Source organism: Myxocyprinus asiaticus, chromosome 11 (assembly GCF_019703515.2).
Source record: "Myxocyprinus asiaticus isolate MX2 ecotype Aquarium Trade chromosome 11, UBuf_Myxa_2, whole genome shotgun sequence".
In the NCBI taxonomy this organism is placed as follows: Eukaryota; Metazoa; Chordata; class Actinopteri; order Cypriniformes; family Catostomidae; genus Myxocyprinus; species Myxocyprinus asiaticus.
Window position 1 is genome coordinate 50,237,501 of NC_059354.1, and position 15,154 is coordinate 50,252,654.

General features: G+C 42.1%; 1 protein-coding gene across 1 annotated transcript in view; it reads left to right on the forward strand.

Annotated features, from left to right (window-relative positions):
- The first annotated feature begins 1,769 nt into the window (after positions 1-1,769).
- LOC127448219 (FERM and PDZ domain-containing protein 4-like) overlaps positions 1,770-15,154 on the forward strand; it is a 68,785-nt gene continuing 55,400 nt past the window's right edge. The window contains exon 1 of the mRNA XM_051710593.1: positions 1,770-2,313. Coding sequence (XP_051566553.1) covers positions 2,273-2,313 — 41 coding nt within the window. The 5' untranslated portion in view covers positions 1,770-2,272. The remainder of the gene's footprint in view (positions 2,314-15,154) is intronic.

A 15,154-nucleotide genomic window follows, 5' to 3' on the forward strand; every position in this document is an offset into this window, starting at 1 on the left:
GAAAAGTAAAATGAAGGTTAGCCATTTCACCAGACTTATCCACTGTCTAGCCACCCAATCACAACCACACACCCTCTCTCCAAAACCCAGCCGTCGAGCCCCTGTCCTTTTGCTGAGATGCACTGATGAAGCATAGCCACGGGGTTCCAGGGTGTGCAAATGCCACCCAAAAAAAAAAAAAAAAAAAAAGCTTGCACACCTAAATTAAATTATTTATTTATTTTTTATCATTTCTTTTTTTACACTTAATAATAGTATTTAGGGGTGTAAAAATGCATCAATATTTATTTATTTTTTATCCCCTTTTCTCCTAATTTGGAATGCCCAATTCCCACTACTTAGTGGGTCCTCGTGGTGGCGCGATTACTCACCTCAATCCGGGTGGCGGAGGACAAGTCTCAGTTGCCTCCGCTTCTGAGACCATCAATCCGTGCATCTTAACACGTGACTCGTTGTGCATGACACCACGGAGACTCCCAGCATGTGGAGGCTCATGCTACTCTCCACGATCCACACACAACTTACCACACGCCCCATTGAGAGCGAGAACCACTAATCACGACCACGAGGAGGTTACCCCATGTGACTCTACCCTCCCTAGCAACCGGGCCAATTTGGTTGCTTAGGAGACCTGGCTGAAAATGCATCAATATTATGCTGAAACTTTGATGCATCGATTGCAGAATTTAATAACCAATAATAATAATAATAATAATAATAATAATAATATCCAATGTGTTACAGAGGCTGTCAAATTACACGTGCACTCTCGCAACAGACGTGGGACACGTGATTGAGGAAAAAAATGCACTCTTTAAATTAAGAAAGCTTAGTTCGAATTTCTGCCTAATTGTTCATAATTGCACACATCTATTTAAGCAAAATAAGTTAACTGTTGTTCTTTTCTTCCCCAATTATGATATATTATGTATATTGTGGAATATTTGGAGGATACACTTGGACAGGTAGATGATACATGAGGTAGAAGATGTCCTTAAAGGTGCTGTTTGTGATTTTAGTGTTCTGAAGCTTTCACGTGACTGAGCCGTTGAATTAGCTCAAAACCCGCCCTACAAAGATCATTTTGTTATCAAAACCGAGCAAAAGAGCAGCATTGTTTATTCCTGTGGTTGTCAAATTCAACAGTGCCACAATAGCGCCCTCAACTGACAAATAATATGAATCATAGCCTCAAGGACCCACTTCAAATACAACACTATGAGAACGAGCAAAATGATTGACAGGTGAAAAGCGTCAATGTCCGCGGTCCGCAAATCTATTACGCATAATCAGCAGTGTACTTACCGTCTGTTTGTGTTAGACTGCATAAACTCAGACATTATAAATTCCTTTATTCATATTGGCTCAATAATTAATATAAGAACATTATTATTATTCTTATATTTATTATTATGAACCAAACCTCCCAGTACTCCATAAATACTAAGAATATGGCAAAGATTTTGAATCTTCATACAGTTGTGCATTCTTCTGTTCAACACAATGCATTACGCATTTATTTTTTATCCATAATTAAGTTTTTGAACCAGTGACTGTCACCAAATCACGTGTTTATTTACGTTTTTTCTTTAGTTTTCCTAGATACGGTTTTCCTATATAGTGCAAATTATCACACCATTTCTATTTTCATCTTTAGCATATTCTGGAAAAATAAATATGCCATGTTCACTGTCACTCACGTTTTTGAGGCGGGGCTTCGCGAAGGCCTGCCCATCTTCTCCTCATTTGAATTTGTTACTCCTCCCACATTTCCATCGCTCGCGTGCGCGCGCTCCACCCCTTTAATTTCCTCTGGGATTTCCCACAGCTTTGCAGCTCGCTCACCTGTGCCTGGGAATAATAGTATTTATTATATGGAAATCTCGTTATAGATGGAGTTTCAATCAGTTCCTTATCACTCCTCCGTTTAACCCTGCCTTCATTTCGATCGCTCTTCATCTCGCTCTTCATCTCGCTCTCTTGCTCTCCAATCCTGTCATGTTGTTTCCACCGCGATGGGAAATTAAATGAAGTTGTCCGAGGGCAGATGGGAGATTTAAAGAATGTAGACTGAGGTAAAAACGGATCATTTTGTCACGTGTCCGGCGTTGTGGATTTGCTGAGGACGCGTTGAACGCTCCACCGTGCACGAGACCTGACTGTTATCAATATCACAGATTTAAGGGAAAACCTCCGGTTTATTCATTTTTAAACTCTCTGCCGCACGTACTAACGTTTCCAGGATGGAATCGGAGTGAGTTCGGATCATGTCATGGATGTATTCAGTTTTGTCAGGATGCCGAAACTAGCAGGGTGAGTATATGCTGTGTGATGTGCATCAACACCCGCAGTCATTGCATGCATCTCCACGGATTATTCCTGATTTTATCATGTCAACGATGATCAATATGCGTTAATAGAACAATGTTGAGACGTTTGATAAATTACCAATCGGTAATCGCACTGTCAGCTGGCCGAACATGCTTCACTGTATGGAAACAGAGCTTGCTGTAAGGATGTTACTGGAATGGATGCTTTCTGTCTCATTTCATGTCTCATTGATTCTATCAATCGTCATGCTTTTATGTTCAAACATATATTTACACATTTACTAATGCATTTAGTTGCTGTCAAGACGATTGTGAAAATGAAATGAGGAACCCCCAGAAACAATGAGTCACCTCACATGGGGGAACAGAGATTAGTCTGTCTGTCTGTCTATCTATCTATCTATCTATCTATCTATCTATCTGTCTGTCTATCTGAAGAAATAACTCAAAATGACAAAATATCTGTCTGTCTGTCTGTCTGTTTGTCTGCCTGTAGAAATAACTCAAAATGACAAAATATCCATCCATCCATCCATCCATCTACCTATCCATCCATATATCATCCATCCATCTATCTATCCATCTATCATCCATCCATCTGTCCATCCATCCATCCATCTATCCATCCATCCATCTATCCATCTGTCCATCCATCTATTCATTCAGCCATCTATCTATCCATCCATCCATCCATCCATCTATCCATCTATCTATCCATTGTCCCATCCATCCATCCATCCATCCATCCATCCACCCATCTATACATCCATCCATCCATCCATCCACCCATCTATACATCCATCCACCCATCTATACATCCATCCATCCATCTATACATCCATCCATCCATCCATCCACCCATCTATACATCCATCCACCCATCTATACATCCATCCATCCATCCATCCACCCATCTATACATCCATCCATCCATCCATCCACCCATCTATACATACATCCATCCATCCATCCATCCATCGTCCCATCCATCCATCTGCTGATAAATCAACAAAATGACCAGTACTGACTCAAAATGACAATATCCATCCATCCATCCATATAAAATCTAAAAAATATAAAATATAAAAGGGGCTGGGTAGCTCAGGGAGCAAAAAAGACGCTGACTACCACCCCTGGAGTCACGAGTTCGAATCCAGGGCGTGCTGAGTGACTCCAGTCAGGTCTCCTAAGCAATCAAATTGGCCCAGTTGCTAGGGAGGATAGAATCACATGGGGTAACCTCCTCGTGGTCACTATAATGTGGTTCTCGCTCTCGGTGGGGCGCATGGTGAGTTGTGCATGGATGCTGCGGAGAATAGCGTGAAGCCTCCACACACACTTGGTTTTCGCAGTAACGCGCACAACAAGCCACGTGATAAGATGCGCGGATTGACGGTCTCAGACGCGGAGGCAACTGAGATTTGTCCTCCGCCACCCAGATTGAGGCGAGTCACTACGCCACCATGAGGACTTAGAGTGCATTGGGAATTGGGCATTCCAAATTGGGGAGAAAAAAAAATGTAAAAATGTACTTGGCTAAATATTGCTCTTTGGTAAGATTGTGTCAAGTAAATCTTGCTCTCAAGCCATAGTGATTTGTCCGTGAATTGTTCTTTTGAGTCAATTATTTTCAATTAATTCATCGATCAGTCTGTCTAAGGCCTTGTCCACACTAATACGTTTTCGTTTGAAAACGCATGTTTTTCTCTCCGTTTTGGCCTTCCGTCCACACTGAGATGGCGTTTCTGTCTGCGAAAATGGAGCTTTTTGAAAACGCACTCCAAAGTGGATACATTTGAAAACACCGTTTTCTAGTTGTAGTGTGGACTGTGGAAAAGGATGCTTTCGAAAACGTTGACGCATTTTTAGTCATGTGACGCATTCATGTGACCCATTCAGTCCAAAACAAGATGGTGGATGACGTTGTATTGCAGTTGTTTTGGCTACTCTCCAGTTTGATTGCGTTGTTAAAGATTAATGTCAGTTTGTACATCAGCTTACATTTCTTCAAAGGAGACGGGATGTTTACTCGCAGTTGTAGTTCAGCAGTGGAATGCGAGGACAGTTGCGTTTTCAGACCGTACATTGTCGCGATGTTTCAAAGAGGCGGAAAGTAAATAAACGCCTGACGGAAATGACGCATCTTACGTTTTACTCATGCGCAGTACAGGGACGTAAGCGTTTTCAGACGTTTCAGTGTGGATGAGCAACTTTTGGAAAACGCTTGAAAACGCTAATGTGGACGGAGAGCGTTATGAAACGAAAACGCTGTTTTCAAATGTATCCGGATTAATGTAGACGTAGCCAAAATGATTCATTCGCAAATCGGTCTGAATCAAAAGGATTTTTAAAATCTGTATCCAGTAATCACAAACGCCTGGAGATGTTGTAGACATTCATTGGCCTAAAAGGGTGGGAATCCTGATATTTCAACATAATGTCAGGCCTCAGCCATCAAAAACCTATATCTGTCAAACTGTAGAGAATAGTTGTTTTTGATTTCATCAGTTTCTACTGTGGCATTAAATATAAGCTGAGTGTGTCGCTGATTGGTGGCTGGTTAAGCTCATTTCATCCCTGTGACAATCTAACCTCTATAACCTATTTGGCTTTCTTGATTTTTCTTGATTTTATCCCAACTAATCCTCCTAAAGGATTGGCCCCTGGAACTCAATGGCTTACATTCAGGGGCCATCATCATCACCATCCAGTGTTTATAATGGCTGTCTGTTTGTTCCCCAAAATAGGCCAAAAGAGCTCTTTATTTCATCTGTAGCAGCTTTGGAATTGCTTTATTGTGTATGACATAATTTTGTTGGGTGAAGGGAATTACATGGTGTTTTTTTAAAGAGGAATGTTTGTTAGTGTTCTGCTTATTTGTAGAGAAATGAATGTCCCTTAGAAATGGAAAACATTGGCCACAGAAAACTAGATTGTTGACTAAATATCACCATAGGGCAAGTGCTTCAGTGGACAAGAATACAATTTAAAAAGCTTCGACTAGCTGGGATGACCGTGAGCTGTTTCAGAGACTTTGAATGAATGGACTTTCTGAAGATAAGGTTAAAGAGTGCTCCGTCTTGTTCATTAGGGAAAGTGTATGAAAAGAAGCACTTTGTAGAGTTATGAAAGCATCATCTTTAATTCATGCAGTAGCTGCTGGAGAGAACTCGCTCTTAAGGAGTGCTGCTGAGAATAGTGCCTACTAGATTAAAGTACGCATGAAGTGTGGAACGGAAACCTTGACCAACACAATTGATGTTTAGTGGATTATGGTTGAAAATGCACTTTCACATTGAAACATTGTCAATGAAGTTGAAGTAATTCATGTCTCTGTTGGGTGTTTGTTTTGCACAAACTATATTAGGCTAATATATTTGACAGTGGAAATGATTTTGGTGGTCATGTTGTTCATCTGTTCAGAATGAGACCTCAAAAAAGAAAAAGAAAAAGCCTTCTTGAAGTGGAACTTGTGCACACAAGGCCCTATTTTAAGAGTGTTAGCGTTAAGCGCAGAGCTATGCGATAAGTCATAAGCATAAAGTCAGTGAGCATGGCCGTTATGTGTTGGTATTTTAAGCGTTAAGTCTACGTCCTATTATATAGTCAATTAATTTCCTTGAGCACCAGTGATATAAACAGACAACACTTTCATAAGAAGTTGGTGGTGTAAATGGACTGTATGCAATGAATTAAAAGAATTGAAAATTACATTCTTTTGCGCATTAACTGCGGGCATATTTCAATGAAAGTGACACTCCTTTTATACGCATGAAAAATGTGATTCTCATCAGGATTTAGATGAACGCTCCGTTAATTTATAGAGAATGTAAGTATTTATTTATTTTACTTATTTATTTTTTTTAATCCCCATCAATCCACGCATCTTATCACGTGGTACGCTGTGCATGACACCACGAATACTCACAGCATGTGAGCAAGCTGAAGACGACTGTGGGAAGGAACACAGAACTCCATAAGATGTTGGTTAATGGAGAAAAATAACCTTGGGAGACACCAGACTCACTGTGGGGGCCAGTTCCCCTCTGACTAAACAGCATGAATATAATGCCAATATTAGTTATTTATGTGAGATGCAAGTCATGGTTTAAAATTAGTAAACTAAGGAAGTGTTAAGGGCCAGTGTTTAAACAAAGATTTTGTATGAACTGTAAGATTAATGACTAAAGTCTTTGAAGTTCATCCTGGATTAACTGCAGAAGTTCACATAGATGCATTGTCCTTTGTTAGTTGGCTGATGACGGCTTTTGTTGGCAAATAATTAATAGTCTATGTATTCCATTTCAAGACTGTAGTCCATCAATAGACAAAGGTGATGCAGGCAGAGATCAATGAGGTGCATCGCAGTTCAACCGGCAGGTCATTTCGGTGAGGTTCGGTGAGGTCCATCCTAAGTCCAAGGTTCAGGCAGTGGCATATGAATGATCCATTGTCTTACAGTTGGAGTTGGCATCAGTTCATCTTCTCTGAAGTAAAAAGACTGAAGTGATGTCTGGCTAGCACCGGCTGTAGTTTGTCATCATCACTCAGCGACACGTAGAAGTGGAGTCCGACACCAAGCAGGAACGGAGCTGGATCTGGCCGGCTCTGGTAACCTCGGGATATGAATCCCAGGGTTAAGACAGGGAAACAAATAGAATAATATTAGCGTAGATGCCATTCAATTTATTGCAGTTATAGATTATGAGAAATGTTTCTGGTTCCGGCAGACCTAACTAAAGCAGCCTAATTGTGAGTTGATGGACAAATTAGGTGTATGCCTGGCTAAATAGATGAGTCTTTAGTCTAGACTTAAACTGAGTGAGTGTGTCTGCATCCCGAACAGTGTTAGGAAGACTATTCCATAGTTTAGGAGCCAAATAGGAAAAGGATCTACCTCCTTTTGTGAATTTTGATATTCTAGGAACTATTAACAGGCCAGAATGTTGTGATCGTAATGAACATGATGGATTGTAGCATGTCAGAAGGTCACTTAAGTACTATGGAGCTAGACCATTCAAAGCTTTGTATGTAGTTAAAATAATTTTAAAATGTAGCCAATGTAACGCCTGTAAAATTGGTTAAATATATTTAACCTCGTGTTACCCCGTGCCCACGTGTGGACATTGTATTTTGGCTTCGCCATACGCAACATATAACACATAATTTAAATAAATTAAAACTGACTGAATACTGTTCACAAGACTCTAGATTGTCATTTAAGTGTCACGTGACACAACAGCAGGACATTGATATCCATGAAGCGCTCTTACGGGCACAGCAGCAACAAAAGTGCCTCTGGTAAAGGCCTTTACACACTGGATGCGGAAAGCGGCAAAAGCACCGAGTGGCTGCCGATTTCTGTCGTAGTGGAAGCATTTTGTGCAGTCAAGGCTGTGCTCGCATTGCCATAGTTACAGTCAACAAGATCTCCATTGCACGAAGTCACCTACACATACACAAACAGCAGCAGCAGACTTGCAATAAATGTGAGCAGGGCCGTAGCTTTTGGGGTGAAAGGTGGTAACGATTCTAGGGGCCCGAAGATCCAAGGGACCCAACAACAAATTCTAAACTGTATTTTTTTTTTATAGGAAAGGGGCCCAGAGCAATATACAGTCAGAGGGCACAGATGACCTTGCTATGGCCCTGTATATGAAAGTATTCGCTCACCCATCCAAATAATTGAATTCAGGTGTTCCAATCACTTCCATGGCCACAGGTGTATAAAATGAAGCACCTAGGCATGCAGACTGCTTCTACAAACATTTGTGAAAGAATGGGCCGCTCTCAGGAGCTCAGTGAATTCCAGCGTGGTACTGTGATAGGATGCAACCTGTGCAACAAGTCCAGTCGTGAAATTTCCTCGCTACTAAATATTCCACAGTCAACTGTCAGTGGTATTATAACAAAGTGGAAGCGATTGGGAATGACAGCAACTCAGCCACGAAGTGGTAGGCCACGTAAAATGACAGAGCGGGGTCAATGGATGCTGAGGCGTATAGTGCGCAGAGGTCGCCAACTTTCTGCAGAGTCAATCGCTACAGACCTCCAAAGTGCATGTGGCCTTCAGATTAGCTCAAGAACAGTGCACAGAGAGCTTCATGGAATGGGTTTCCATGGCCGAGCAGCTGCATCCAAGCCATTCATCACCAAGTGCAATGCAAAGCGTCGGATGCAGTGGTGTAAAGCACGCCATCACTGGACTCTAGAGCAGTGGAGACGCGTTCTCTGGAGTGACGAATCACGCTTCTCCATCTGGCAATCTGATGGACGAGTCTGGGTTTGGCGGTTGCCAGGAGAACGGTACTTGTCTGACTGCATTGTGCCAACTGTGAAGTTTGGTGGAGGGGGGATTATGGTGTGGGGTTGTTTTTCAGGAGCTGGGCTTGGCCCCTTAGTTCCAGTGAAAGGAACTCTGAATGCTTCAGCATACCAAGAGATTTTGGACAATTCCATGCTCCCAACTTTGTGGGAACAGTTTGGGGATGGCCCCTTCCTGTTTCAACATGACTGCGCACCAGTGCACAAAGCAAGGTCCATAAAGACATGGATGAGCGAGTTTGGTGTGGAAGAACTTGACTGGCCTGCAGTCACATTAAAAATCACATTAAGTCCACATTAGTGGAAAATGGGACCTTTTTCCCTCAAAAGATGCAAAAACATGTTAGTTATTTTGAGTAACTTTAAAAATTAACAGATCTGTGGCTCATTTTGCTTCATTTTAAAAGAAATTTTGTTGTATTTTATTTTGTTATCATTAGGGATGGGACAATATTTCGAATTTCGATATATATCATGATTTTACCCCTCCTGCACTTTTTTCTACACTGTTTACAGAGTTCACACAAGGTGCTTGAATTTAGCTTTTAATCACCTTGTTTTGATGAAAAGTGCTTGAGAATAAAATGGATCGTTTCATCCGTGTAATGTGTGTCCATCAAAGATGAGGCGACTCCACTTTCATTGAATAATGTGTCTTAACATCCTTTCTGTTCTTTACAGTCAGATAAAAAAATGAAAAGAAATATTAATTTTAACCTCACACAGCATGGATGCACTACAGAAACCTCTCGTTAATGTTCGCTGAACCAGAACAGTGTGAAATACACGTTGAAACTCTTAAAGTGACAGTACCTTTTTAGCATTTCTTATACAAATAATTGTAAACTCGTTTTTACTTGTAAATTGTGCACATTATTTCAAACAGTGAAGGCTCATATCATTAAAATATATATATATATATATCAGCCCGATCAGCCTGAATGTAGCCCACTATTTTTGAAAACGTATTTGTTTGTGATCTTTTCTTATAGAGAAAGGTATATGAGCAACTCTTATTATATAGACTTTGAGCATTTATTTTGTGTATTATAGAACTTTATTTTGATGAGAAATTATAATGTGTATTTTGCTCAAACATTTTTTCAGAAAATAAAAACATTTCTGTAATATTTTGTAATTTACGTGTTATTAAATAAAATTGAGATTATATAAAATTGCGAACCTCATAACGTATATCGAACTGAATCGTGAGATAACCATATTGTTCCATCCCTAGTTATCACTGTACAATGCGGTTCTATTCATTAACATTATTAAATGCATTCCTATATATTTACTGTGCATTTTCATGTATTCATGCAAAAGCTGGAAAATGTTGCTTTCAGAGGATTATATGGCGTTAGGATGAAAATAAGGTGCATTTGGAACTGTTCTGAGACCAGTGCAGACAGACAGCACACTGAAGGTTAAGTCATTCACTAAATAGGGAGCAAGGGAGTAGGGGTGGGCGATCTTCCCAAAAAATCATATCATGATCTTTATAACACACAATCACGATCTGAATTGCGATCTTCTTCCCAATTTTGAGATGTACTGTCGAGAATATCCAGTCCGGAACAAGCCTATGGACTTATCTATTTGCACAATTTAAAACACAATATTGCATTAAAGAATCTGTTGTCAAAATGGTCATTAAAACCTGAGTTAAAGTTTTACTTTAAATATTAAAGTAGTAATCAGCAGTTAATAGATAACACAACCATTAAATAACACAAGATTTTTCAAGTACTCAGAACTCAACTAGAAACAATTGCAGTAGTAAAATGCAAACAAAGATGGACGTAGTAAAATGTAAACAACACAAAGTGCACTTTCTGACACTTTAACACGAGGGCATTGGGAATTGGGCATTCCAAATTGGGGAGAAAAGGGGAGAAAATCCAAAAACAAAAGGTACAAACAACTAAAACATTTGATCCAGGCACTTATGTTACATTTCCTAAACATGGAAGATTAGGTTGACCCATCCTTAACTTCTCTTTTTCAAGGAGATTTAATGGTGACATTCAGGTCGGACAGAATTACAGATTTTTTTGCAAAGAAAATCAATCCACTTTATGGGGTTTGAAAGTAGCCCTTTGGCATGTGACGATGTTGCCACCTGTGCTGAACAGTCTTTCTGATGGTGCACTGGTTACTGTGATACAAAGGTACTTTTTTGCCAGGCGTCCAACCCGTGGAAAGTTTCCCTGGTGCACTTTCCACCATTCCAAAGGATCCAACTCGCTGTTAGCCTCAATTATTGAGAGGTATGATGCCAGTTATGCCTCAATTAACTCTTTTGATGGGCCTGTGGCAGAGGATACTTTGAGAAGGCGAACCTAGAGTTGTGGTCTTTTTTTTTTTTTTGGCTGGCCCCTCAGGTTCTGTGCTTTGTGTGGCAACAGACGCTGTTGGTCGAGATGTTGCTGTGGGTGCCGACAGAAGGACTTCCAGCTCAGTAATAGCTCGAGATATAATGCTCTCTTTTTTTTTTCTTCATCCATGTTGTGCAGTTTAAACCTCGGGTCAGGAAGAGATGCCATGTTCAGGAGGTCATCTGTCGTCAGGTCGCTATACTTTTCACTGAGGTACTGGGTGATGGTTTCCTTTACCAACTTTAAGTTAGTGTCCTCAGCATCCACACTCAAGATGTTCATTTTCAGAACTTGCAACACAGGCTTTAAGTAAGAAACACTCATAGTCCTCACCTGATAGTGCATCTGTGAAATCTTTGCGTGGACTGAGGTCCCTCTTCACCGACTCCAAAATATCAATACCCTGCCATGTTGGCACAAGGTGTCTTGCTTACTTATCAGCTTTCAAAACCTGCGAAATGGCTGCTTCCTGTTCAAGGACTCTTTCAATCATCTTGAGTTGGGACCCCCATTGTGTTGGAGACTCTGTTATTAGCTTCCGCTGAGGCAGGTTGAGCTCGAGTTGTGCCTTCATTGGCTCTCTCTGCTTTTTCCAACTGAAGGAGAAAGCGCTCACAACTTTTTTGCATAGTGATGTTGCATGCTCAATCCGTGTATCCTTTGCACTTTTTTCTATGAAAGGGGTTCTATGAACATAATTCATTAACAAAAGATAAACAGAACTGTTGTCTCTTTTGAGCAATTTAATACATATTTTGTTATATAATATATAATGTTGTAGTTTAAAATAACTCGAGTGATCTTACAAGGTAGAAAAAATGTGTTCTTATCTTGATGATTTATTTATATTACTATTTTAGTACTATTTTTACATATAGCTAAGGTTATTTTGCGTTACTCACCTATGGCTAGATGCAGTCTGTGGCCGAAGCACGGCAGGCGAGTCCAGTTGTTGAGCTGCAAGGCCTTCACCATATTTGCACCGCTGTCTGTTGTCATGCAGGCCATTTGGCACACTTGACAGGTTTGGTTTGATTAAAACGAACTCTGTTGCGATTGCTCTGTTAGTGCAGTTCATTTGAACAAGTGTGAATGCTTCCATCCGAACCTTGGTGCGTACCAAACAAGCAGACCGAGACCACCTAAATAATGGGTCTCGGTCCACTTCCAAATGAACTCTGGTGCGGTTCTATTGATATATGAATGCAACATGGACCAAAGATGTCTAAACGGACCAAAAACAGAAAGTTATTTGCCTAATACTGACCTCAAGCATACCTGGTTCTTCTCATCATAGGAGCTATGTTGCCCATTACAGTTCAGTATAGGCGTCGGAACCACTGTCAGCCATCCTTGCAGCATATCTTCATTTGTGTGTGCAACAGAGGAATTCCTGGCACTGTTTTGACTCCTTTACACATTTTATTAGCTCTTCGTTTGTTCTCAGCTGGTAAAAATACCACTATATATATATATATATATATATATATATATATATATATATATATATATATATATATATATATATATATATATATATAATATTTATTAACTTAAACAAGAGGTCCTTAATTACACTTAATTATAAAGGCATTTTTAACACTGAACCTAAAGGTACAAAACAAAAGGCATAACGATATATATACATAAATCCAACAAGCACATTTAGCCCAGCAGCTAGCATTGTTTTGGATGTTCGGCAAGTTCCATCGCAAAATATACATCATAAAAGCTGTCCAATCAGGTTGTGACCTTATCATTATGCCTTTTGTTTTGTACCTTTAGGTTCGGTGTTAAAAATGCCTTTATAATTAAGTGTAATTAAGGATCTCTTGTTTAAGTTAATATATGCGTGGTTTACTGGTTATTGTGATTCCACATGAGCTGTTCAGAGGATTTATATGTGCTCATTGTTTATACAAGAAAGTACAGGATGTACTAGAGAGAGTGATGCAAATGCAGAATATTTATACGCTCACAGCAGCCTCAAACATCCTGGTTACTTTCGTAACCTCCGTTCCCTGATGGAGGGAACGAGACATTGTGTCGATGTAGTGACACAAGGGGTTGCCCTTGGGAGCCCCGAACACCTCTGATCTTTGAAAAAAGGCCAATGGGAATTGGCGAGAAGAATTTGCATGCCACTTCCCCGGACATACGGGTATAAAAGGAGCTTGCTCGCAACCACTCATTCAGGTTTTGTGCTGAGGAGCCGAGAAAAGGTCCCGGCCATTTCAGCGGGTAGTTCAGTATTGTGGCAAGAGGGACACAAAGTCTTGTTCCCTCCATCAGGGAACAGAGGTTACGAAAGTAACCAGGACATTCCCTATCTGTCACTCACTCGACGTTGTGTCGATGTAGTGTCTACAATAAGCTGAACTGTGTTACGTGGACTGGTGGTGCGAGATGGGACCAGGCCATCACGTAACCTCCCCCATCGCTCTTATGAGCGTCGAACGTGAACTGCCCAACAAATAGGGACAGGCTAGCCCAGCCATGGCCTCTTTTCTTCTTTTTTTCTCCCCAATAAAAAGTGGAATCTGTTTACCGACTGGGGGCCATAAGTGTCTACGTCGGGGGGTGGGTTTCACTCCCAAGGGGAAGACACCATGGAGACCACACCCCACCCAGAGAGGGGGTGGTATTTTGAGTGGAAATACGTCACGTGGTCTTAACGAGTCTTGTTGGAAGTATGTCATGTGGAGAAGTCACATGGTAGGTCCTACCCAAGGGGGGAGGAGCTCTACAAACACGGTGACCAAGGAAGATGCAGTTTATTGACAGGGAAACGATTTAGTGGAGCGTGATATGCCATCATGATGGCATCAATGACCCAGTGGGCGATCCTCTGTTTGGAGGCAGTCCTCCTGCCACAACAACACCGCCTCAGCTGCAGCTCTTTGCCCGCAAAAGCAGGCAAAGAGCTGCTCGGAGCTTCTAAAGCTCTGCTTGTGATCCAAATAGATGCGTAAAGCACGCACCGGACACAGCAACGCCAACGCTGGGTCTGCCTCCTCCTGGGGCAGTGCTTGCAGGATCACCACCTGATCCCTAAACGGGGTCGTGGGAACCTTGGGCACATAGGTCGGGGTCTCAGGATCACGTGAGAGTAGCCCGGACCGAACTCCAGGCACGTTTCGCTGACAGAGAACGCCTGCAGGTCCCCTACCCTCTTGATGGAAGTGAGCGCAGTCAGGAGGGTAGTCTCCAAAGAGAGTACCTTTAGCTCAACTGACTCCAGGGACTTGCAGGGAGCTCCCCATAGACCCCGAAGGACTACAGAGAGGTCCCACAACGGGATGAGGCATGGTCTGGGATCGTGCTTCCCCAAATACTTACCGTCTACTACAGCGTGATGTGCAGTCACAACTCCCGTTGCATGTCACAACTCACCCGCCGTCTCCTCCTCTGTAGTCAGCAGTGCCTCAAATTGCTGCGAGGCACTCACATCCCGGGCGACCTCAACACCGCAGCGGACGCGCTGTCACGACAGGTTACGCTCAGGGGAGAGTGGAGACTCCACCCCCAGGGGGACCAGCTGATTTTGAGTCGATTTGGTCAAGTGCAGGTAGACCTGTTTGCTTCAGAGCATCTTTTTCTCAGTTTGGAGTTGGACTCAGTCTTGATGACAGCGCGCCTCACGAACGAGCGCGCACAGTCGGTGCTGAACTGTCTGAAGGCATTCAGATGGAAAACAGTGGTCCCACTAAAACTTTTTCAGAGGCTCCTGGGGCATATGGCATCCTCAAAGGTGGCCACACCGCTCGGGTTGATGCATATGAGACTGCTTCAGCACTGGCTTCAGACTTGAATCCCGAGATGGGCATGGTGCCATGGCACACATCGCGTGGTCGTCACGCCGATCTGTTGCCGCTTCTTCAGCCCTTGGATCGACCTAGCGTTTCTACGAGCAGGGGATCTCCTAGAGGAGGTCTCCAGGTGTGTCGTGGTTACGACAGATGCTTCCAAGATGGGCTGGAGCACCGTATGCAACGGGCACGCAGCCGCCGACTCTCGGACTGGCCCGTGACTATATTGGCACATCAACTGCCTCGAGTTGTTGGCAGTACTGCTCGCCCTGTGGAGGCTTCGGCCCTTGACCCAGGGCAAGCATGTGTTGGT